The sequence below is a fragment of the Macrotis lagotis genome, chromosome X (assembly GCF_037893015.1).
Source record: "Macrotis lagotis isolate mMagLag1 chromosome X, bilby.v1.9.chrom.fasta, whole genome shotgun sequence".
NCBI lineage: Eukaryota > Metazoa > Chordata > Mammalia > Peramelemorphia > Peramelidae > Macrotis > Macrotis lagotis.
Window position 1 is genome coordinate 141,270,166 of NC_133666.1, and position 25,742 is coordinate 141,295,907.

A 25,742-nucleotide genomic window follows, 5' to 3' on the forward strand; every position below is an offset into this window, starting at 1 on the left:
TGGTCCTCTTAATAGTTGATATTTGACTTATTGATATTGTACTGAGTGCTGGAGATACAAATATAAAGTTAAGGTTCTAAATATCATAGATCTAGAGGGAAGAAACATCAGAGGTCATTTTTACAAGTAAGGAAACTGAGGTTAGAATAAGTTAAGTAGGGGCAGCTAGGTGGCATAGTGGATAAAGCACCAGCCCTGGAGTCAGGAGTACCTGGGTTCATATCTAGTCTCAGACACTTAATAATTACCTAGCTGTGTGGCCTTGGGCAAGCCACTTAACCCCATTTGCCTTGCAAAAACCTTAAAAAAAAAGAATAAGTTAAGTGACTTACTACCTAAGTAGTAACTAGCAGAGCTAGGATTCAACTATGGGGCCTTTGACTCCAATCCAGTGATTATTCCATTGCATCACCTATGCCACAAACTAGTTATGTGACTTTGCAAAGTCATCTTCTTTCTATCTCTGAAAATGATGAAATGATGATGATGATGACAATTCACATTTATAAAGTACTTTTAGGTTTACAAAGTACCTTTCCTACAATTTCTCATTCTATGAAGCAGATAATATATGTATCATTACTCCATTTACAGATGAGGTAATTATTTCAATGAGATAATGACCTGCTTAAGGTCACACAGACTGTAAATACTGGAGCCCAGATTCAATTAAGAAGGACAAGTATGAAGAAAGCTAGAAAGACTAATATCAAATAATTGGAAATTACAGCTAGGTGGTACAAAGGTTAGAGCATTAGAACTAGGATCAAGATCTGGGTTCAGATGTGCTATAGATACTGTCTAGCTGTGTGACCCTTAGCAAGTCAATTAATTTCTATTAACCTCAGTTTCCTTATCTGTAAAATAGGATGGAAATCCACTTTCCAGAGTGATTATGAGAACCAAGTGATAAAACATATGTGAAAGTACTTTGCAAAACTTAAAATATGATATTAATGTTAGTTATTATTATTATTATTATTATTATTATTATTATTATTATTCCACAGAAAAGAACTTCTCTAGGGAGAAAATTCAGATGGAAACACAGATGAGCAAGGCAATTTTGTTATGTCTGTTATGTTAAATTTAGTATATATATATATATATATATATATATATATATATACATATATATACACATACTTGAAAAAAGTGTGATAGGTAACTTTTAAATCATCTTTTCTGTTCTTTATATAACAAAATTTCATGTTTATTTAGATCATGGTAAAAAAAAGAAAGAAAAAAATTAATATAAAAAACCAGAGCCAGAAGACTAAGGGAACCATGGTCTTCATAAAAAAGACTAAAAAAGCTATCTACAGTACAGCAGGGAAAGGACAAAGAAAAATGGTTGAAGTGGACAGAGGGAAGATAAGTTGTTATGAGATCTGTAGGTTGAAGGTCTTTTAAGAGTTTAATTAGTTGCAAATGTATTTAATTGATTTTATTGTTGCAAATTAAGTTCACAATAAATTACTTTCTTTTTTTAAAATGAGGGCAGAGCATCGAGTGATCATAGATTTATAGCCAGAAGGGACCTATAGTCTAATGGGTCCAGAGGTCTTGGGACTCCTTTTAACTTTTAAAATTCATTGTAATCCTTCTAAGAGCTTTTATTTAAGCAGTATATATCTATGGATATTTACCATATTGAAATTAAGGCTGACAAATTTATAAAATATTTTCACTAATTAAATTTAAAATTAAAATAAATCCATTATATATTAACAAATGACATGTTTTTATTAAAAAATAACTATTTCCCAAGACAAAAAATTAATGAAAAATAGCATTATTTTATATATTTTTTTCAAATTTCCTTTTTTCTTATTTTTCAGTTATGACTGAACCTTTATGACCCCATTTGGGGTTTTTTTGGTAAAGATACTGGAATGCTTTGCCATTTCTTTCTCCAATTCATTTTATAGGTGAGGAAGTGATTTTCCCAGGGTTACACAACTAAAAGTGTCTGTGACCAGATTTGAACTACTCCTAATTCTAGGTCCACTTTGCTACCCCAATGCCCAAGTTTCTTTAATGTATGACTTAAATGAAAACAACTGTATTCTCCTATCTTCCTCTACAATCAATCTGTTGAGATATGTTGTTTTGGTTGAAATACAAATAGGAAATCTATCCTCACAAAAATGTGGTTGGAAAAGGAAAGAAAATTTTACTGGACAAATAAAAAACTTAGTAATATCATGAAACTACTTTTTACCTTACTGACCCCCCCCAAAAGAGTGTTTTGGACCTCCAGGAGTTTGAAGATCCCACTTTAAGAACCACTGATCTAGTCCAAACACCAGACGAAGAAACTGATGCCCAGGAAGATTAAATGATTTAGTTGGTGGGAAGAAAAGAGAATAAACATTTATATAACTCCTACTTTCAAGCCAGGCTACTTTACAAATATTATATCAACTGATCCTTGAACAATCCAGTAAGGTAGGTGTTATTTATCTCCGTCTTAAGGTTGAGTAAATGAAGGCAGACAGAGACCAGCCCATGGTCATACAATTTGTAGGGCTAGATCTGAATTCAGGTCTTCCTCCAGGGCCAGTGCCTACCCATTTTGACACCTAACTGCCTCCATGGCACAGTTAGGATTCAAACTAGGGGTCTCCCCTATGATCTCCAGGGTCTTTCCCAGGACTCTATGATTCTAAATAATCTTTACTTCTTAACGTGCCAGTCATTCAACGACCACTTCCTACCCTCCCCCATGATACTATAGCTTATAGAACCCAAACTAAAGAGTCCTCCCACCTCGACCCTCTCCATCCCCTGCAGGTGCAAATCACTGGATTACATCGTGTTAATTTGAAATTAACCCACTTAACCTATCTGCTTCCTTGGAGACAATTTTAAGAACCATGAAGCTTTCAGCAATATCTAGTTTTATCAGAATATTGACTTTTGGGGGGGATAGAGCAATGAGAAAAATTAGGCAGCTGATGGATTCTTCAGGGGATATTTTTTTTCTTTCTAGCCAATGTGATGTAAAAAAAACAGTACTGATTCCTGAGTGAAAGGGTCTGCTAGTTTCTACCTATGTAACCTTGGGAAATTAGGTGGCACAGTGAATAGAGCATTGGGCTCTGGGTTAGGAAGCCTTAAGTTCAAATCCTGCTGTGTGACCCTGGGTAAGTTTCTTAACCCTGTTTGTCTCAGTTTCCTCACCTGTAAAATAAGTTAGAGAAGAAAAATCAAACCACTCCAATGTCTTTACCAAGAGAACCCTAAATGGGAGTTACAAAGATTCAAACACAACTGAAAAATGACTAAACAACAATAAAACTTTGGGTGAATAACCACTTGTCTAGGCCTCAATTTCCCTTCCTGTAAAATAAAGGGATGAGGCTAAATAAGGAATTCTTAATATTTTTATGTATCATGAATCTCCTTAGGCAATATGATAAAACCAATGAACCTTTTCTCAAAAATAATGGTTTTAAATGCATAAATAAAATGCATAGCATTACAAAAGAAACCTATTATATTGAAACTCAGTTATCAAAATATTTCAAAATAAGTTTACAACTCCAAGGTTAAAAATCCCTGGATTAAGTGATCACTAAAATCCCTTTTACTTCTAAGTCTCATCCTCACATGTATGGGACAGAGGCTGCCCTCTGACTGCTTAGGAAGAATGAATGGAGCTCCTTCCTTGTGAGCCTCCCAAGTCTTAACCTTGACTGTCCTGGGTGACTTCTCATCTTCAGGTTACTTCTTCGCAGTGGGCCCTCTCCTGTTTGTCAGCATCTGTGATGTCTGGCTGCAGCTCTTCTCCCAGACACAGGCATATGCCATCAACTTGGCTGCTGTGGGTACGGTGGCCTTTGGTTGTACAGGTAGGTGAATACTATCCCAAAGAGGGTAAAGGAATGAGGGCATTCCAGTGACCTACTCCATTATCGACAATGTCCTTGATTTTCCTAGAGTGGGCTGAGCCTGGGTAAGATTTGGGAGGGGATGGGTCCTGAGGAAACAACTTGGGTCTCATGGGCATGGTTCTGGACCTTGAGTCTGCCCCAGGTCCTGGAAATATTGATCTAGCTCTGAGGCTCACCTTCTTTTAAGGGAGTAACCTTTCAATTGACCCCAAAGGTAGAACAATCATACAACTTGTAGGGCTAGATTTGGGTAGGTGAGACAGGGAATGAGTTCTCTCCTCCATGACTGAACTTGAACCTAATCTCTAGGCTACAGAGCAGTATTGGGGTGCGGGGATCATCCACTTTGGGGATAGGTGGGCTTTTGATGCACCAGGGTCAGATCCCAAGGGAGGGGGCAGGCAAGCCCCAGGCTGCTCTTCCAGATGTCACCCTTCCAAGCGATAGAATGGAAGACTGGTTCTAGAATTAGAAAAATCTGGGCTCAAATCTCTCCTCTAATACTTATTGCCTGTTAAACCTTTAACAAATCTGGGCCTCAGTTTCCTCATTGGCAAAATGAGGAGGTTGAAATAGATGGCCTCTGAAGTCTCTTTCAGCTTTGGATCTATGATCCTGCAACCTTGGGTAAGTCCTTTAACTTCTCTGGGCTGCAGTTTCCTGTAAAATGTCCTCTAAATCTGTATTCCTGTGACTTCTTCAGTATATAAGGGGAAATGGTCTGATATCTGATGATTCTAAATGATGATGAATATTACTTAGTCTTTTCCAATATACCTAGGCACCATACGGAAGCTGCTCATACCCTCAGCCTCTAGCTCCCAAAAGTTTCTGTTCTGATAAATTGTGATAAAGGTTGGCCTGGATGATACAAATATTTACAGATTCTTTTTTTTTTAGTATGTTTAAATTGAGTTGGTGATTTGAGGGGTGAGAAGGAAGGGGAAAGACTTCTGCATTATGTTCATTCCATTCACAGTAAGGAATCAGCTAGCCTAAGAGAATTCTTTATAAGCCTGCCCTGAGGGAGTGACCTTTCCAAGACCTTCATGCCAACACAGTCAGCAGCTGAGATGGCACACCTTGTGTAATGGTCAGGAAAGCTTCCATCTGGTTGTCATATTCTGGTCAGATATCTCACTCACTCAAACCTAGGTTTCTGCCAGCTAATCAGCTCTAACTTCTCCCACCAATGTTTATTGTCTATTTCATGACTTTTTTTAATGAGGTGGGTGAATTGGGCAGCCTTCGGACCCAGGGGGAACTTCCCCTTGTCTGCAGTAATTATCTAGAGGGTTCTCCACTCCTCTCTCCTGCCTAGGATAACCTGGGGGCCAGGGATTGGGGGGAGGGGGTGGCTTAACTCTCCAGAGCCAGATATGGAAAGATAAGTGATATGGAGTTGTGGAGAGTCCCTGCTGGTCCTAGGGGACCTGCCCTTCCCTCACCTTCACCAGTGAAGGAATAGACCTGATCAATAATCCAGCCATCAAGAAGCATTGATTAAATATCTGCTATGAGCCAGATACATGGCTGGGCATGGGGATAAATAAAGACAACCATGAAACAATCCCTGTTCCAGAGAAGCTTTCATCTCCTTGTCTCCATAACAAAATTGTGTGTGTGTCTATGTGTGTATGTGTATCTGTATAATATACATGCACATGTATATATACAAAAAAAAGGTGAATATATATTTGTTTGTATATATTGTGTAAATGAGTATGGATAAACATATCCCTTAGGGAATATGTTCCCCTTTGTTTCCCAGGGCCTGGTACATAGTAGACCCTTATTAAGTATTTATTGGATATTGGATTTTGGAATATTGGTGGAGGAGAATCAGGAAAAGTTTCATATGGAATGTAATACTTGAGTCAAGTCTTGAAGGAAACTAGGGATTCTAATTAGTGGGGATGAACAGGGACCTTCCAGCTAGAGTCCTTGGGCTAGAACTAGTCATGATAGATAACATTATGTAGTGTTTACTATATGACAGTAGAGTGTTTTATTATCTCACTTGGTCCTCATAACAACCTGGGGATGCAAATATTCTTATTATGTCTGTTTTACAGATGTGGAAACTGAGGAAAATAGTGATTAAGAGACTTGCCCAGGATCACACAGCTTCTAAGTAACTTAGGCTGGATTTGAACTTGGGTCTTCCTGACTCCAGACCCCACACTCTATCCACTTCACCACTAGGTCAATTCAATTTAGCAAGCACTTATTAAACACCTACTATTTGTCAGATTCTGTGTTTGGTGCTGGGGATAAAAAGATAAAAATTTAAAACAGTCCCTGCCCTCAAGGAGCTTACATTCTATGGGAGGTGGGGGAAAGGGATGGAGAGTCATGTGGTCTAGTACAATAGTCTCCAAAGTCCTGGTGGACAGTGGCCTAACCCCCAAAATATGTCATCAATCAATCAAAGGGTGGTCAGAGAGAACAAATCCTACCCTCCCCTATAATAGTGGGACTTGTTGCCAACACAACTACCTCCATACCTATTATCCAACACTATCAACTCCTTCCCCTGTTCAAACTCCCAATTTCCAATTTTCTGAGTCACACCTCTGGGTGGATAAAACTCAGTCTCTACACAGGCATGCATAGCAACAGCTACATGAATATCGTGGGGAAAATCCACCATCCCATCCATCTCCCAACCCAGTATAGCCCGCCTTTTGTCTCCCCTCAACTCCAGATCCCTTGTAGCTGTAGCAAAAAACTCAAGGAGGACAGGTTTTCTGCTCCCAGGCAGTGGCCCATGAGTAAGAGTTCCACCTCCTTTTTTTTAAATTTTGAATGGGACAAAGTCACCAGAGTGGACCAGCATGGATATGTTATAATCATTCAAGACTCTTCTCCTCCTACCAACCCTTCTTCCCAGGTTCCCTATTTCTGTCAAAAACTCCACCATCCTTCCCACAATTCCAAATCATAACCTCCGTGTCATCTTTAACTCTTCAATTTCAAACTACACATGGCTAATTACTTTGCAAAATCTTATTTGTTTCTATCTTCACATTTCTTGAATCTGATCCCCCTCTCACCTGGATTCTTACAAACTTCTCATTGATCTCCCTGCCTTAAAGTCTCCCTTGCTGCTAAAGTGGTATTCCCACAGTCTATTCACTGAATGAGTGTTGCCTCAGCCAAACTGAGACCTGTTAAAACCTTAGCTTAAAGAGGCCGAGGTCTTTCCCTGACTCTCGGGCCATCTCCAGTCATCTTGATCCATATCTGGCCACTAGACCCAGATGACTGATGATTTTGTTTCCCTCCCTGAAATCCAATTCACTTGCATGTCATAGTATCACCTTCCTGATGTCATGGTCCTTCTCAAGAACAAAGGATGAACAGTAGCATTCCCAAAGTGAAGGTCTGACTATATACTTCCCCTAATCAATAAACTCCAGGGGTTCCTTGTTGATTCTTGGATCAAATACCAAAACACTTTTATTTCATTCTTTTTTCATTTTTATTTTTGTTTAAGCTTTATAATGTACATAATTGCTAACAAGGAAATATAGGTATATATTTAGACCAAGGCTCAAATCTAGACATTTGCATGGGACCCTTCTCATTGGTGGAGAGAATGATTACTATCGATAGTGCTGGAAACTAATCATTCTCTCAGCCAATGAAAAGAGCCCTGTGCAAATACCTAAGTTTGAGCCTTGGGTTACACACACAAACACCTGTATATGGAGAGTCACAAATGTAAATGCTTAGGTTTGAACCTTCAGTTACATATTATTAATGTCAATTTTCATATATGGATTAGGGAGAGTGCTCAAACATGTTTTATTGATGGGGTATACGATGGAAACAGTTTAGAGACCACTGGCCTAGAGAACTAATCTAAAAGATTTCAGTTATAGCCTAGGGGAAGTTTCCTCACTCTCTCCCACTCTACCTTCCCCACACCCCTCCAGGGGAGCAAATAATAACATATCTTTTTTTCTTCTCTTTCTCTCACCTTCCCCTCTCTCTTCAAGTGCAGCAATCCAGTTTCTACGGTTACACAGGGATGCTGCCAAAGAGGTACACCCAGGGAGTGATGACTGGAGAGAGTAAGTATCTGTGTCCATCAGACATTAATGACAGGCTCCCCTAGCTTGTTGGTCACTCTCCTGGTCTACCCTGACAGGACATGGGGTAGGAAATGGAGAGTGGGAAGTGCACTGGAGTTGATTTGAAGGGGCTTTCTTTTCCAACACCCTGAAGCCTTTCCTGCTTTACCAACACTAGGGAAGGACTGGAGGATATAAACAATAGGGTAAAGAAACCAATGGAAGAGGATATTTTGACTTTGGGGAAAGTGATTTAGATTCCAACAAGGCTAGAACCTAAGACAGGGTCCAAGATTTCTGGTTCTTCCTGTTCTCTACCCTGCTGAAGGCTGGCAAAAATATGTAAGGTCATTCTGACCAAGCCATTAGGCAATGAGGATCAGTGAGAAGTACCTGGAGTTTGGATCCCATGCCTATGTCATGTCCATGATAGCAGAGATGTCAAACACTTAGTCTGAGGACCAGGCAGCTCATAACCTACAACACTTACAAGTGTAGTTGAACCAAATTAAAATGTAATTGTGAAATATTTAACAAAATTTAAAAAAATACAAATAAAACAGAAATATCACATTTTAAAATTAAGTCAATATTTGGTGATCCTTAGAGTTTAGTTGTCCCTGTTTCTGAGTTTGATACCACTGCTCTTTAGGGGAACCAGTCTGTTCCCCTTTCCCTTTCTTGCCCTCCCTTTCCCCCATAAAACTTTAGTCTCTTCTGAAAAGCATGAGACCTCAGCTCTAGTTTGAAGTGTTGACAAAGATGATAGACTTGAATTTGTTTACATGTGTGTTTGGGAAGTTGAGAGGAACAATTTGAGAATTTGTGGAGGGGCAATCTGTGGGGAACAAGATGTGCAGGGGACTCGGAATACGTGTGTTTAAGTGGTGGGAGAGAGTAGTATGTATATTATCTTTGTGAGTGCAGTATGTATAAAAGGTATGTATATTTGTGGGTAAAAAGTGTTTGTATTTGGACAGCAAGGATATTGAGATTTTTTTTTAATTTTTAAAAATTTAATGATGTGTTTTGTTACCCTGACCTAGGATATGTGTTCTAATAACAAAGTAAAACAATTAATAAGCAAAACTAACATGGTACCCTTATCTGTAAGGGCATGCAACATTCCTCATCTGTAGCTCCCTTGTCCCTCTATTTTAAATGCTTTTTAAAAATTGAAAATGTTTCCTTTCCCTCCCACCTGCCAACCCATTGGGGAAAAAATGAAAAATTTCTTGTAACAAATAAGCATAATCAAGTCAAGGCTACTAATGGGTCTGCCTGCCTCAAGTCTCTCTCCATTCCAATCCATTCTCTATTCAACCACCTTCCCTACACAATAAATCCCAGTGGTTCACTACCACCTCCAGGATCAAATAAAAAATCCTCTGCCATTCAAAGCCCTTCAAAACCCAGCTACCCTCAGTCCTTCTTTCCAGTCTTCTTGCACCTCACTCCCTAACATGTACTCTTCCATTCAGGGATGCCAGCCTCCTGGCTGTACCACAAACAACCAAGACATCTCTGATGGCTCTGTGCATTTTTTCCAAATGTTTCTCATCTCTGGAATACTCTTCTTCCTCATTTCTGTCTACTGGCTTGTCTGGCTTCCCTTAAATCCCAACTAAAATCCTGGAAGCCTTTCCCAGCTCCTCTTGATTCCAGTCTTCCCTCTAAAAATTATTTCTTATTTATCCTATAAGGAGCTTATTTGTACATCTGTATTTGCTTTTGACTCCTCCATTAGACTGTGAGCTCCTTGAGGGGAGGGCGACTATTCCCAGTCCTTAGCAATGTCTGGGACATAATTAGCATTTGTCCTTCGTTTAAAAAAATTATTTATGGCAATGGGGTTCAGTGACTTGCCCAAAGTCACATAGTGTCAATTATGAAGTATCTGTGGCTGGATTTGAACTCAGATTCTTCTGACTCCAGGGCCAGTGCTCTATCTATTGCACCATCTAGCTGCCCTCTGGGACATAATAGGTAGTTAATTGATGTTTATCGACTAACTGACAAATTCCCTCATTGGAACTGTTGTTTATGTACAAGGTGCTCCAAAATTCTTAGTTCACTTCTAGGAGATTGGCTTAATTTTCTTGTATATGATTGTGAGAGTTGTGTGTACAGAGTGTGCGTAAATAGTGGGACTTGTATTATCTGCGGATGACTGCTTTGTGTAAGCAATGTGTGTATTTCTGTAAAAGTTTCAGAGGGGAAGTGTGTATATTTGTGGGGAAAGTTCCGTGTATTTGTATGTGTTTTGGAGCGGATCAGGCTGGGTGTGCCCATTTGTGGAGGGCAGTAGTGTGCGCTTGTGTGAAGGAGAGAGACGTCCTTGTATATTTGCGCCTATGTGAGCATGGGAGTGGTGTCTGGGGGAGCCGTGGTGAGGTGACAGGAAACAGCATGGGGTCTGAATGGGGGAGGGCCTGCTGAGGCTACCCCTCCCTGACTGCCCTCTCCCTCTGGCGCAGGCACCGCGGGGGTCATCATCTCGCTCAGTCGCATCTTCACCAAGCTGCTGCTGTCGGATGAGAAGGAGAACACCATCATTTTCTTCTTCATCTCTATCGGCATGGAGCTCATGTGCCTGCTTCTGCACGTGCTGGTGAAGCGGACCCGCTTTGTCCGCTATTACACCGCCCGCTCCCAAGAAGGCGCCCCGGAGCTCAAGGGCAGCGTGGCCACCGGCTCGGGCTACCGCGTGCACCATGACGTCACCGCCGACGAAGTGCGGTTTGTAAGTATTGGGGTGGGGGGGAGGCGGATGCGCTGGGGGAGTCCTTGGCTGGATGCATCCAAGCCCGGGAGAGTGGTCCCTGCCCCGCCGCGTGCCAGCATCTTCGGCAGCACACCATCAGACCGCACATACTCTTCCCTCTTGGCATGTAGCCTCCCCAAAACACACGCACATACATACACACTGCTTCCCTTCAAAAAAAAAAAATCTGTGCTTTACTTGTATGCTTACCACTTACATACAAAAAGCCCTCCTCCCCCTCCCACAGCCCTACAACAATCCGACATCATCGCTGTTCTAGGCGTTGCTGCTACCCAGCTAACATGGTGACTTTTAGAATTACTTCCTCTCCCTGCTATACTGAAAAGAGATCTGGATTTGGATCGCTTTCAGGATCAAAAGTCCGCTGTTTGGTGTTCAAAGCGCTTTATAATTCTTTCCCCTGAGTTTCAAATCCTTATTCTACTTCTTAGCCGGAGTCATAATTGGCTTGTCCAGTGGGCCACCATGGTTAGGGTGGGGGGGGATACTTTCTTCTTTATATGTATATAACTCCCCTGTAATTCCTTTGAGGTCCTCTGTCAGCTCTGCATTGCTCCAGATCCCTCTTATGAACTCTGACTCTGACTTCCCACAGCCTCTGTTTCTCCAGGGTGACTGGATATACAGTTAAATTATTATTATCATATTAAATTATTTCCATTCCACAACTCATCCATTCCTGACTCACCTACAACTAGGTGGTGCAGTAGTGGATAGAGCTCTGGAGTCAGAAGGACCTGAGTTTCATCTGGACTCTGACTCTGCTTTCCCACCTCCCTTTCTCTAGTGTGACTAGACTTAAACTATTATCATATTACATTATTTCCATTCCATAACCCATTCATTCTGGTCTCAATTGCTAGCTAAGTGGTGCAATGGTTAGAGCATTCAAATCTGGAGTCAGAAGGACCTGAGTTTAATCTGAACTGACTCTAATTTCCCATCTCCCTTTCTCTGGCGTGACTGGATCTGCAGTTAAATTATTATTATCATATTACATTATTTCCATTCCACAACCCGTCCATTCCTGACACAACTGGAACTAGGTGATGCATTGGATAGAGTTCCAACTCTGGAGTCAGAAGGACCTGAATTTAAATCTGGTCTCAAACACTTGACTTATTAGCTAGGTGACCTTGGGCAAGTCACTTAATCCTGATTACCCAAATCCAAGGCCATCTCCAGTCATTCTTTTTTTTTTGATTTTTCAAGGCAATGGGGTTAAGTGGCTTGCCCAAGGCCACACGGCTAGGTAATTATCGAGTGTCTGAGGTCAGATTTGAACCCAGGTACTCCTGACTCCAAGGCCCATGCTGTATTCACTGTGCCACCTAGCTGCCCCCCTTTTCAACTTTCAACCCTCACACCCAGTTTTGTTCTCTGGGACCAAATAAAATAAGTTGGATCCCTCTTCCAGGTGATATTCCTTCAAAAACTAGAAGACAGTACTGTGGGATCACCGATCTCAAATTGGAAGAGACCTTAGAGATCCCCAGGTCCAGGTCCAGAGTGGACACACTCATGCAAAAACAGACCAAACCTCATTAATGTATCATGGGGAAATTTTAACAGCATAACTAAAAATACAGATGATGTTAATTTGTAGTTTCCTAAGTCAGTATGCCACAGACTGTTTCTATTTGAGTTTGGCCTCGTTGCTCTAGTTAACTCTTAATTTCGAGCTAAAACAACCAAGTGACAGGACCAAGATTCAATCAGAGGACCTGGGTCCTCTGACCTCAAATCCAACTCTCCACCAAGCCATATTGCCCTTTGTCTCCTTTAAATCACTGAATGGTAGATATAGAGCTAGAAGGGACCTGAGAGGTAATCTAGTCCAACCCTCATTTTACAGATGAGGAAACTGAGTCCTGGAAGCTAAGAGATCACATAACCTGGACCTGGCTCTGCCATTACCTATTCCAACTTAGTTGCCTTCCTCTAGATACTTTTGTGTTGATTAAATTGGCAGTTCTCAAGTTTTTTGGTCCCAGGACCCCTTTACAGTCTACAAAACTGGAGAGAATCCTTCCAAAGAGCTTATATTTATGAGAGATATATCTATTGTTATTCACTTCCTTAGAAACGAAAACATCTTAGTGCTATTATAAAAAAATAGTTTTGACTTTGTGAACCTTCTGAAAGGATCACAAAGAAACCCCACCCCGGGGTTCCCAATGACAATTGCTACATTAGATGATTCTAATATTTTATCAGAACTTTTAAAAAAGTTTTTATTTGGTACTTCTTCAGTACTCATTCCTGTGTTGTTGTTATTTAATTATTAGAATTGTGTTCAACTCATTTGGGGTTTTCTTAATGAGGTATTAGAGTGATTTGCCATTTCCTTCTCCAGTTCATTTTACAGATGAGGAAACCAAGGCAAACAGGATGAAATGACACAGCTAGTGTCTAAGGCCTTGAACTCAGGAAGATGAGCCTTCCTACTCTATCCACTACAATACCTAGCTGCCACCACTAAGCTTTTGTTAAGGGCCTCTTACATCCCAGGCACTGTGCTAGATATTAGGGATTAAAGACAATAAAGGAATCATCTCTGTCCCCAAATAACTGACATTGTGACAAGAAAAATCAAATGGACACAAATAAGTATTTACAGAGTAAATGCAAAGTAAATACATACTAGTTGGGGAAGAGAGGCATTGGGATTGGGATGAAGAAAGATCACATGTAGAAGTGGCACTTTAGCTGAGTCCTGAGGGTAATAAAGGATTCTGCCAAATAGAGAAATGGATTCTAGGCCTGCGAGACAGAAATTGGAAATGAAGTATTATGGGTGAAGACCCATTCTCTAAGGAGTCCCTTGAAGGATGCCTTTCACCTCTGAAGGTCTCAAGGTCATAGAGCTCCAAGGGAGTTCTGAAACCATCCAGTCCAACTCCCTCATTTTACAGATGAGGAAACCAAGGCACAGAGACGTTAAATACTTTCTCCAGATTTGAAAAGTCAACAGGTCAAAAAGTATTGATTATTACTTTCTATGAGCCATGCACTATGAGCCTGAGTACCGAGAGAGAAAGAAAACCAAAACACATTCCCTATGCCTAAGGAGCTCACCATCTAACGGGGAAGCCCAGATGCAAGCAACTGTTTATAAATGAGATATATACAGGATAAACTGGAGGGAGTCACAGGGGGAAAGCAATAAGATAAAGAGGGAATAGGAAAGGTTTCTGGTAGAAGGTGAGATTTTACTCTGGGACTTGAAGAAAACTTGAGAAGCCAGGAGATGAAGATTAAGAGGGAGAGCCTTCCTAGGATGGAGACAGCCAGAGAAAAATGTATGGGATTGGGAGATGTCTGCCATGTTTGAGGAAGAATAAGGAAGCCAGTGTCACTAGAACCTAGAGAATGAAAAGGGGAATAAGGAGTAAGAAGATTGGAGAGCTAGGTAGAGAGGGGCTTTAAATGCCAAAAGAGCATTTTATATTTGATCCTGGAGGTAAAAGGGAACCACTGACCTTTATTGAATAGAAGAGTGACAAGATCGGACCAGGTAGAAAGGAATCAAGTTATGAAGGGTTTTAAAGCATAAACCACATGAGTGGTTATGCATTGGGCAGGATTTGAACTCAGGTGCTATGACTCCATTAACCAGTGTTTCTCTTTCTTCATCATATCACACAAGTCCCCAAATGGGACAGTCTAGATCACAAGTCCCCAAATGGGACAGTCTAGATCAGATGCTAGATATATCTCTGAAGCCTTGAAAAATCCCTGGCAATATCTCTCCCTCCAGACTTGAGTCCACTGCAAGGCTGAGACTGAGCTCCCCCCCACCCACCAGGGCTCTTTGGATGGGAGATGACAAAGTGGACCCATCTGCCCCAGTCTCCTGCCCATCTGGCCTGGGAGCCTTATTTCTCAACCAGTGGAGCATGTGAATGGGTGGGAGATTTCTAACTTGAGGAGGATGTATGAGGGCATCCTGCCGATGGGCATCTAGGGAACATTTGCTGGGCTAAGCAGAATGCTCCTTTGGAAGCAGGGGCTTTGGTGTGGTCCCACCACAGCTGTATCCCAATTAGCCAGCTTGGAGGGGGCTGCACAGCTGTTCCTGCTAAGCAATGGATGCCATCTAGTGGTGGCCAGAGATAATACACCAACCTGTCACTCTCTCTCTCTCTCTCTCTCTCTCTCTCTCTCTCTCTCTCTCTCTCTCCCCAAAAAAAATTATTTAGAAATTGCTTGGCTTAGCAGGAGCCAAAAGGAAAAAATGATTACCAGCATCAGCACCAGTAACAGCTGCCACCCTGAAGGAATAAGTAGTAAGGAAGGATATAGGAATATGAGTTTAGCTGGGGGATTGCAATCCTGTCACTGCTCTAAAAGACTTGAGAGCCCTTCTTCAGAGATTTCAGAGACCATCTAATCCAATTTCCTCATCTTCCAGGTCCCAAGACTTTAAATGATTTGCAGGGTCTCACCCATAGTAAATGTCTGAGGAGGGATTGGAACCCAGAGCTTCCTGACTCCATGTCCATTCCTCCATCCTGACTCCAAGGTCCAGTAATCTTTCCACTGTCCCATGATGTCCCTTATGGGACCCTTTTTACTCTCCCCATAAGAATAAGGAGACCCTTCTCAGTTTCTGTTCTTTCTGAGAAGCAATGTGGCCAAGAGAACTATAGCATTATCTTGAATTCCTGGATATTCAGAATGACGTCCAGAGCACCATGCCAGAGATCTTAGATCTAGAGCTGGGGGCAGTAGGTGGTGCAGTGGATAGAGCTTTGACTAAGACATTTCACCCCTCCAGGTCTCAGTTTCTCATTTATGAAAAAAGTAATACCGAATAGTCCTTTAATATTTGCAAAACATTTATATTATCTTGTTTGAAAGGCTTGGACCAGGGGACCTCTAAAATGTCTTTTGACTCTAAATCTCCCAATTATAAAGTGGGTTCCAGCTCACAAAATAAGGGAAGAGAGATAACACCTCTTGACAGAGAATCAAGGACTCAAAATACAGAATAAGATACATAGGCTTTTAGATGTGACTTCAGAGATCATCTAGGAATCATGGGAATTTGTTTTGCTAAACTGTGCATATTTGTTAGAAAGGCTTTGTTTTTCCTTTTTATCCAACATAAGAAGTGGAAAAGTGAAGGAGAATTAGAATAAGGAAGCCAAAAAAAAAAGGAGGAAAGAAAAAAAAAGATCATTAAAATATCTTTTTTTTTAATGGCAAGAAAAATACAAAAGGAAAGCTAGACAAGTTTAAAAGAAAGGCAAGCCATACTTAATAGGGATCTGAAATTTTATGTACATTGCTATCTATTTTTCTGTTCTACCATGAATATGTAAATTCCCCTTTGTTAAGTGCAGAATATAAATTAAAAAAAATTTTTTAAATGAAGGGGTTTGACAAAAGATGTCTAATGTCCATTCCAGTGCTGATGTTCTAGGATGTGGGAATCTTCCTCCAGGATCATGCATACCCTAACTCCTTCCCCCCCTTTCTTCCCACTGCCCTTACTTTTTCAGGAGGATCGACACCCTGGCCCAGGGGGGTCCCCTCAGGGCAGTGTGGGCCATGAGGCTGAACTGGATGGTGGTGGGACCTATATGAGATTTGATGTCCCTCAGCCCAAATTCAAGAGGAGCTGGCCCAACTTCCGAGGTAGGGGAAAGAGTGTCCATCCCAATTGAGCAGGAAGCTTGGGGATAGGAGGAAAGTGGAAGAAGACAGAAGGGTCTGTCATTCTTCCGGTTACCATCAGTGTTGACGTGTAAGAGGGTTTCAGGATCCTTTTCATTGCTTCTCATGAGGCCATTCCAAAAGAGAATATATGATTTTGTGTGTGTGTGTGTGTGTGTGTGTGTGTGTGTGTGTGTGTGTGTGTGTATGTGTGTGTGTGTGCCTTCTTGATGGCACAATGACCAGATTTGGCGCAGATGGTCATTCTTGTCTTAGCCACTTCTGCCCCTCCTCACCACTCACAGATATTCAAAGTGTAGGAAGGGATGGAAGAGACTACATGTCCATGTAGGAGCTGAAATCATTCTGAGGTTATATCAGTGTCTCCTTGAATGATATCTAGACAACTCTACACTATACCATTTTTAAGTTGGCTTAGCCCTTGCTAACTACTCCAGAGCCACTTAAAGCCCCATTTTGAGGACAGGCTCCAAATAGAAGTCTTAACCATAGTCACTGTAGGCTCAATCTTGTCACTATTTAGCTAAAATATCCTTGGACAAGTGGTTTCATTTTTCAGGACCTCAGTTTCCCTATTTATTGAATGAGAAGATTGGACAGATAATCTCTCAGGGCCCTTCTAGTTCTAAGGGTCTTTTTCTTTAGAGCAGCCAGGTACAAGGTGGTACCCCCCAGAAACTAGAATGTAGTGAGTTGATGGAAAGACCACTTGACTTTGAAGTATCAGTTCCTCCTAGAACTAGCTTCAGTTCTAGTTTAATCACTGAATGACCTTCTATGAATTTGTTTCCTCCTTTGTAAAAGGAGGAATTTGGTCTCTACAATGCCTTTGAATTCAAATGTTCTGTGACAGGAAGAGAAGGAAGAGGAGGGGTCATGCTGATAAGAACTTTGGGTTTTTCCTCCCACCAGCCATGATGCTACAACGATATGTGGTGTCCCGGGTGATCTGGGCCTACATGCTCTCCATAGCAATGTCCTACTTCATCACGCTGTGCCTCTTTCCTGGGCTGGAATCTGAGATCCGCAACTGTACACTTGGCGAATGGCTCCCAATCCTTGTCATGGCCATATTCAACCTCTCTGACTTCGTGGGCAAGGTAGGACCAGGGCCTAGGCAGGGAAGAACATTGACCTGATACTGAGCCCAGTGAAATGGTTCCTTAGGAGGAGCTCCAAGTAGACTCAATTGCCTGCTTCTCTGTTCCTAGGTGGCCTCATGCTTGGGGAAGTAAATGGCCACCTACATGTTCTGATTTGATAGATCCTGGGAAGACCATCCCATATCAATTAACCTCACATACCTGTTCTCTTAGTCTTCCAAGACCCTTTCCAACTGGTTTTCAGTGTTCAGGAGATCTACATTAATAGGTAAATGCCTTTTGGAGAGATAAATTGGTCCCTTTATTGTAGATTGGTATGCCAACTGGACACAGAATAGGATTCTGGAAGCTCCAATGCCCTTTCCCATTTCCCTCAGTACGCCCTATCTTTCAGACCTCTCTTTATTTTTTCCCCTAGCAATGTATCACTCCTCCTTTGCCCCATCTTTTCCCTTAGGTGATGCAGGTGATACTGAGGTAGATAAGGAACTATATTAACCCTCTCAGATAACATAAAGCATTAAACTAGTTAGACTAGCCATCTCCTCTCCAATTTTGAGGGCCAGGACATGTATCTGCCTTAGGCTGTTAGGATTGTCATGTACTTGATAGTATATTTAAAATGAGTATTGTATTTCTGGCCTTCTCAGTGGTTGGAGGAGGGAACTGGAGGGAGAGAAAGATGAACCAAAAATTAAAAATAAATAAAGGAATATTATGTTCTAAGACAAATTAGTGGGAAAAACATTGGTAGGAAGAACAGTTGGCAACCCTCACATGATAGGCAGCAATACACCTTTCCTGAGAGCCAGGATGGTTCAGAGGCAAATCTCTGACCTTGAACTGGACAAACCTGGATTGAAATCTTGATTCTACTGGGGGCTTTTGGGTGAGTCATTTGCCGCTTTCATTCTCAATTTCCTCAACTGAAAAAAATGAGGATAATATTTCAGGGTCTGCCTGACTCCCAGAGCTCTATGAGAATCACAGGTAAAGAGAAAGGAACTTTTCCATATGAGATTTTTATTCTTGGATCCCTTTCTGTGATTGATCTATTTTTAAAAATTTCTTTTATTTTTATGTATTTCTTTTTTTGAGGCAATTGTGATTAAGTGACTTGCCCAGGGTCATAAGTGTCTGAGACTCCGTGATTGATCTAAATTATGAATAAGGAATAAGTTAAAGAATCTTGTTCTATTTGACTTTAAGATGCTAGCAAAAAAGGGGGCTTTGAAGCTGGACATGAATAGACTTTAATTTCCCATAACAGAGTAACTTAACAATTTGCAGTACTTCCTAGAACCCAGCTCCTTCCACTTCACATTCTAGGGCTCACATGTCCAACACTAAAGCATCTACTACTTTGAAGCAACCCCATCTTGGAGAAAGGTCTGGTACAGTCCAATCCACTATCTGAGACTTGATGTCAGGAGACCTAGGTTTAATTCCTATCATGGCCACTTACTACCTATATGACCTTGGAGAAGTCCCTTCAACATATGGGGTCTCAGTTTCCCTACTATAAAATAAGAAGTTGAACTAAATGACCTCAAAGGTCCCTTCCAACTCTAAGTCCCTAATCCTTTGACTATTTAATGGTCTCCTAACAGACCACCTTCTCCAATCTGCTCTTTACAACACTGATAGTCAATGCTTCCTTCTGCATTGCTAAGTTATTTTAGTTGGATTCAATTCTTCATGACCTCATTTGGGATTTTTAAGGCAGAGATTTTGGAGTATTTTGCCATTTCCTTTTCAAGTCCATTTTATAGATAAGGAAACTGAGGCAAACAGTAAGTGACTTGCTCAGGGTCAAACAGCTAGTAAATATCTGAAATTGGATCTGAACTCAGAAACATGGGTCTTCTTGATTCCAGGTTCCCTCTGTCCACTATGCCAACCTAGCTACCCCAGGAAGGATATTTCTTTTTTGTTGTTGTTTTTTGGGGGGCAATGGGGCTAAGTGATTTGCCTAAGGTCACACAGCTAGTTAGTATCAAGTGTCTGAGTAATGCCCTTGGGGCACTAGATGGCACAGAGGATAGAGCACCAGCCCTGGGCCTGGTGCTCTATCCTCTGTGCCATCTAGTGCCCCAAGGGCATTACTTTTGCTGAAACTTATTGGCTTAGAGAGTTGCCCAGAGAACTGAGAAATCAAATGACTTGCCCAGGGCTACACAGCTAATATGTATCAGAGTTGAGATTTGAACCCAGGTTTTCCTGACCTCAAGATTAACTCTAGCCCCAAATTCCAGCCTCTCACAAAAGAACTTTTAATATTTTCTGCCTAATAGTTATCATTTCGCTTTCTGGAATTTCCTCTTACTCCTCCCAAACTATATGTATCTTGAACACTCTTCCAAACTTTCCTAGTTTCAAGGTAGGCTCCCTAACTACTATTCATCATTACCTGACTTCTTTAGTATTGTGTATAATAGCTATTTGTGTTTTTGTCTTATCCGCTTTCTAGACCGTGAGCAACATGAGGGCAAGAATGTGTCTTATTTAAACTTTGTATCTTCCCCTAGCAGAATGCCCTGTCCATGGTTACTAAATGCTTGCTGACTTGAATTGTTGAGCCTGCAGGCCCCTACTCCTACCCCGGTTGGGCATCTTGTCCACTGTGGCTCCTATGCCTTTTGTTTTCTCTTACAGATCCTAGCAGCCCTGCCCTATGACTGGCGAGGGACCCACCTCCTCATCTACTCCTGCCTACGTGTTGTATTCATCCCTCTCTTCATCTTGTGTGTGTACCCCAGTGGGAAGCCCACCTTCAGTCACCCTGCCTGGCCTTGCATCTTCTCTCTCCTCATGGGCATCAGCAATGGCTACTTTGGCAGCGTGCCCATGATCCTGGCTGCTGGCAAAGTGAGCCCTGAACATCGAGAGCTTGCAGGTATGGGGAGCTGGCTCAACAGGAGGTCTACTGCCCGTTAGTCACCTTAGGCAAAGCAGAAAAATCTCAATGAGCCCAGAAGATCCAAAACTTACCATTGAGTTAAAAACTAGCAATTACCCATCCCAAATGCTTCCCTTCACACCCCCTCCTACACACATCCTTCTATGGGTTTTATTAAAACTGGAAGAGACTTTTACAATTATGTAGTCTATCCCTCTCATTTTTATAGCTGAAGAAACTGAAGCCCAGAGAGGGTATCTCTTAAACCACTTCCACCTATTGGAATGGCCTTCCCTCAGCAAAAAAATTGGATGTCATTGAAGTTTGTCTTTGATCAACACCCCCAACCTTTTTTTCTGCCCTTCCCCTTCACCCACTGCTTACCTGTGGTTCTCCCCTTCAGGCCCCCAGCGTTTTTTTTCTTTCAATTCTTTTTTTACCCCATCTCAGTATAATCTCTATTCTGTCAATGCCCATCTCAGCAAGAGAAAGTCAGGTGGTATCTTGAAGGGAATGTCTGTCTTGAAAGCAGGAGGACTTGAGTTCAAATCCTTCCTCACATGTTTGCCCAGGGTCACACACTTAGCTTGTGTGACCCTGGCAAGTCTCTTAACTTTAGCCTCACCTTTAAATGGGAATAATAATAGCACCTACTTCCAAGAGTAGTTGGAAAATCAATTGATAGAGGAAGTTTTTCACCAGGAACTCCAATGAAATCCCAAACCAGGAAATCCCAAGTCTAATCCTCCCTTATTCCTATCCTTCAAAAAAAAAATGAGACGTACCCTGGGTGAATCCAGAGGGCAGGGCTAGCACCAGTGGGCAAAGGTTAAATGAGATGCAGATTTCAGCTCTGATATCGAAAAATTACCCAGCAAATAAAGCGGATGACAAAGGAACAGGCTACTTTATGAGGGAGGGGAGTGAGCTTCCTGTCCTGAAGAGCAGAGGTAAAAGACAGATAATCATCTGTCAGAGTTGCACCAAAGAGCCTCAACTGAATGGAAGAAAGGCAATAAGCATCTATAGAGCGTTTACTATATAGGTACTTGCTCATTTGATCCTCACCACAGCACTATGAGGTAGGGGCTGTTATTATACCCATTTTACAATGAGACAAACAAAGGTTAAGTGACTTATCCAGCACCCACAACTCAGAAGAGTTTGAGGTCAGATATTCCTGATTCCAAGTTCAGGACTATACCGTGAACAGTCTAGGTAATGGGCACCTCCTTCCTCCATCATCAAGACTTAGATGGACCCTTTTCGCCTTCAGAGGGAGGTCAGGGGATGGGCTGGGGCCCATCAGGAGCAGCTAGGTGGAGCAGTGGCTAGAGCACTGGCCCTGAAGTCAGGAGTACCAGAGTTCAAATGTGTCCTCAGACACTTAATAATTACCTAGCTGTGTGACTTTGGGCAAGTCATTTAACCCCACTGCCTTGCAAAAAAGCAAAAATTAATTAATTTTCAGCCTTTGCATTGTAGGATTGTGTTCCTTTTCAAAGCCCCAGCATTGAGGTCTGGGAGTGACTCCAGTCCCTCGACTCAGGGGGTTAAGTTGGTTCTCCCCTTCTCTTTTTCAGGGAACACGATGACAGTTTCCTATATGACGGGACTGACTCTGGGCTCGGCCGTGGCCTACTTTGCCTATAGCCTCACCAGTACCTCCCATAGCACCTGCTTCTACACTGAAACCTTCAATAACACCTTCACATCAGGGTACTGAGCTGGGCCTCAGGGCCTGATCAGGAAGATCTGCTGGCGTGTGTGTGTGTGTGTGTGTGTGTGTGTGTGTGTGTGTGTGTGTGTGCATGACAGATGTGGGGGGCGGAGTGGAGTGTCCGGGTCCTGGATTCTGAGGGGAGGATTCTGAGTGTAAGTTCAACCTCTCTCCCCTTTCCCTACACCCCATAACCCAATTCCAAACAACCCCCCCAATTTTGGAAAAACCTATCCCTTTTCACTTCCCCAATTTATGGCTCCTCTTATTCTGTCTGAGGACTCTAGGAAAGATGGAAAGTCTGCAAGGACTTGTGAGGAAGCCTCAGGGCATGGCTTCAGGCAGAGATGGCTAAGGGAGACTGGCTTTGACTAGAGGAAAGAGGATTCAACTGAAGGGCACTATAAGCAAGAGCCAGTCTCCACCCTAACCTGGGAAGATATGTATGAATGTGTATTTGTGTATGTGAGTGTGTGTGTAAATATGTGGAAGCCGCTCCCTGAAGATTCCTCTCTTCTTCTCTCCTGCTTCTTCTTGCCTCCTGCCTCATTGATTTATCCTGGCTCTTGGGTGCAACCTGTGGGGCAGAGATTCTGGGGCTGATGAGAAGGGAGCAGGCCAGAGGTGGAGTTTGGCTGTGTCAAGGCAACCCAAAGCCTTATTATTATAATCAAGCCATGCACCCCAGTCCTATACCAAGTCCCTCCTGGAACTCCACAATGTTCTTGGGGCAGGGAGTAGCAGAAGAGATGTCCCTGGGAGTGGTAAGGGTAGTGAACCATGTGAACCCTTAAAGCAGCCAGACTCTCCCTGATTGTAAATGGGATAGCTCTTAGCCACCCAAAACTTCTGGGAGAACCTTTCTCAGGCAGGGGCAGGTGAAGGTCGGGACCAATAAAGAATCCTGAACAGGGTCTGGTGAATCCTGCCCACCCCACCCCCCAAGCCACACCCCTGGCTCTCTTCTTGCCCTCCCAATCTAGTCTTCTTTAAACAAAAGGATTCTGCTGAAGGAGATCCTGACTAATCAGTTAAACCAGGGATTACTTTCTCCTAGCAAGGTCCTGGGAAGGGAGAGGAAACCCTGATCATCTTTTGTCTACCTGTCTACTTCCCTACCTATCTTTCTCGAACACTGTGCCTCCTGCTATCCTATTTGTGAACTGTTCAAAATAGGTGGAGCCCAGAATAGATGTCTGGAGGTGTTGCGGCCCTGGAACTAGGGAGAAAAAGCATGACAGACATGAGACCCAACACGGGCACTGGTGGTGTTCCTAGGAGAGGTGGGATGACCTAGAAGCAGGATGGGGGGAGGGGTGCCACTGAATACTCTCCCACTGTTTCTGATCACTGTGGACAAAAGTGGGTCCTGTGGTTCCCAAGGTCATCTGGGAATGAGGCCAGTCCCATTGCTTAGTTTGCAGACCATAGTCCAACCCTTTCCTCCTTTGACTGTTAATGCTATAGAGTAGGCCTGCTCTTGGGTCCACACCACCATCACCACCACCACCACCCTTCCTCTTTTAGTGGCCAGGATGGATAATTTTTGCCTCTCAAGAATGGGGAAAAAAACCAACTTCCTTCCAGTGAGCATGGAATGAAATGAACTCTGCAAGTTCAATGTGATTTGGTGAAAAGAGCAATATAAAGGATTTAGAGCTAGAAGGGACCTTAAGAGGTCCCCTCATCCATTTCCCTTATTTTCTAGATAAGGAAACTGAGGCCAGGCAGAGTAAAATGACCGGCAAGCCACAGAGCTTGGAATTTGGAATCCATATCTCCCATGTCCAAATCCAGTGGTCTTCTACTGTAGTACATGGGCTAAGAGTCAGGAGACAGAGCCCTGGTCCTAGCTTGGTCACTGACATGCTGCATAATCTTGGACAAATCACTTCCCCTTCTACCCCAGGTTTCTGTTTCCTCCTCTATATCATAAGAATATTTGAAGTGGATGATTTCTGGGGCACCCTATAATCTCTGACATTTTAGGATTCTCCTGACATGAGGCTGAGAAGGAAGATGAGAAGGGAAGATATTTAGAGAAAGGAGAAGGAAATTCTACGGGCAAATGATTGATGGAGAGTGTGAGGGAAGAACTTTGGTCTTCTGTGAAAGGGTGCAAACAGACACCCCAGTGCTGCAAGGAGGACACCCTAGTTTGGGGGCATGCCAACAGAAGAGACACATCTACAACTGCTTGGATGCAATCTTTATTTTCCCCACACTCTACCCCCAATCCCCAGCAAAAAATTTTCCTTCATCTCTGCAGACTCTAGCTAAAATTTTGCCAGGAAAGTTGGAGTGGGACAGGGATGTAAGTTGCCCCCAAGACATTACTGATGGGAGCTTTGAAGACTCTTCTCCATGGAGAAGGGATACTAATTGATTATTGGTGGGCAAGGGGAGAAGAAAGATTTCTGATCCCTGGCCTTTTCCCCATCTCTACCCTTCCACTGCTCAATTTTCTCACCCTGAGCCCTGGAGAAAGATGGGCATCCCTCAACAGCCTGGCCTCTCCCTGCAGAGAGTCCTCCATTCTGTGCCACTGAATTTTATTGTGTGTGTGTATATATCTGTCTGTTCATAAAAATGTACCATTTTGACCATTAAAAAGTCATGTGAAAATATATAAGAATCAGAGAAATATTGCAGCAGAGGGCAGATTACAGTCTAAACTCTAACATGAATGTAGAGAGTCATGTCATCTCAAAAATACAGTCCATACCTTCTCTAATCCTTGTCTTTCTCGCTCTTGACCTGGAGAAAGTAGTTTTCTTAATGGGACATTTGCTAGTCAAGATGTTGGGGGGAGAGGAGGGGAATAAAGGGAAAGGAAGAAGGCAAGGAGGTAGTAGGGACAAGAAGGAGGCTCACTGATGAGGATGAAGAAATTGGGGCAGAAGTCTATAGTCCATATCCAACCTTTCCTGGGTCTGTCCTCATCCCCAGCCTAGACATAATGAGGAGTCAAGGGATTAAATAACCTTTGTTTGAATTCCTTCCATGATGAGAAATTCACTACAGTACATTCCCCTAAATAGCTTTTTTTAGGATCACAAAAGCATGAATTTAGGATATTCAGGGACATTAGAAATCATCTGGTCCAAGCCTCTCATTTTACAGAGGAGGAAACTGAGGCTCACAGAAATTAAAGTGCTTTAGGTAAAGTCATAAACTATTTTTCCTTGTATAAAGCCAAAGTCTAGTTCCCTAGGATTTTACACATTGCCCCTAGTTCTGCTCCCTGGGACCAAGGACAAGAAACCTTCATTCCTCTTTCATATGAATAGAAGGTCTCTGAAAATAGTACAATCTTTCATTAGCTAGTGACTGATGCAGGGATGTGCTAGTAAATTTTTAAAGAGTTCTCTGGATTTAAAAAAAAAAGTCCTCCTTTTAAGTTTAATCTTTACAGCAGCCCAGTGGTGCAGTGGGTAGTGCACAGGCCCTGGAGTTAGGAGGACCTAAGTTCAAATCCTTAGACACTTAGTAGTATGAGACCCCAGGCAAGTCACTTATACCCAATTGCCTTAAAAAATGTTTATAACTTTTTCTCTACTACTTTTTAAAGTAGT

General features: G+C 42.3%; 1 protein-coding gene across 1 annotated transcript in view; it reads left to right on the plus strand.

Annotated features, from left to right (window-relative positions):
* The window catches only part of SLC29A4 (solute carrier family 29 member 4), a 40,182-nt gene extending 15,373 nt beyond the window's left edge, over positions 1-24,809 (plus strand). Inside the window, exons 4-10 of the mRNA XM_074208319.1 lie at positions 3,729-3,857; positions 7,904-7,978; positions 10,456-10,721; positions 16,271-16,406; positions 17,358-17,545; positions 20,204-20,444; positions 22,031-24,809. Of these exons, the coding sequence (XP_074064420.1) occupies positions 3,729-3,857; positions 7,904-7,978; positions 10,456-10,721; positions 16,271-16,406; positions 17,358-17,545; positions 20,204-20,444; positions 22,031-22,173 (1,178 nt within the window). The 3' untranslated portion in view covers positions 22,174-24,809. The remainder of the gene's footprint in view (positions 1-3,728; positions 3,858-7,903; positions 7,979-10,455; positions 10,722-16,270; positions 16,407-17,357; positions 17,546-20,203; positions 20,445-22,030) is intronic.
* The last annotated feature ends 933 nt before the right edge of the window (positions 24,810-25,742 follow it).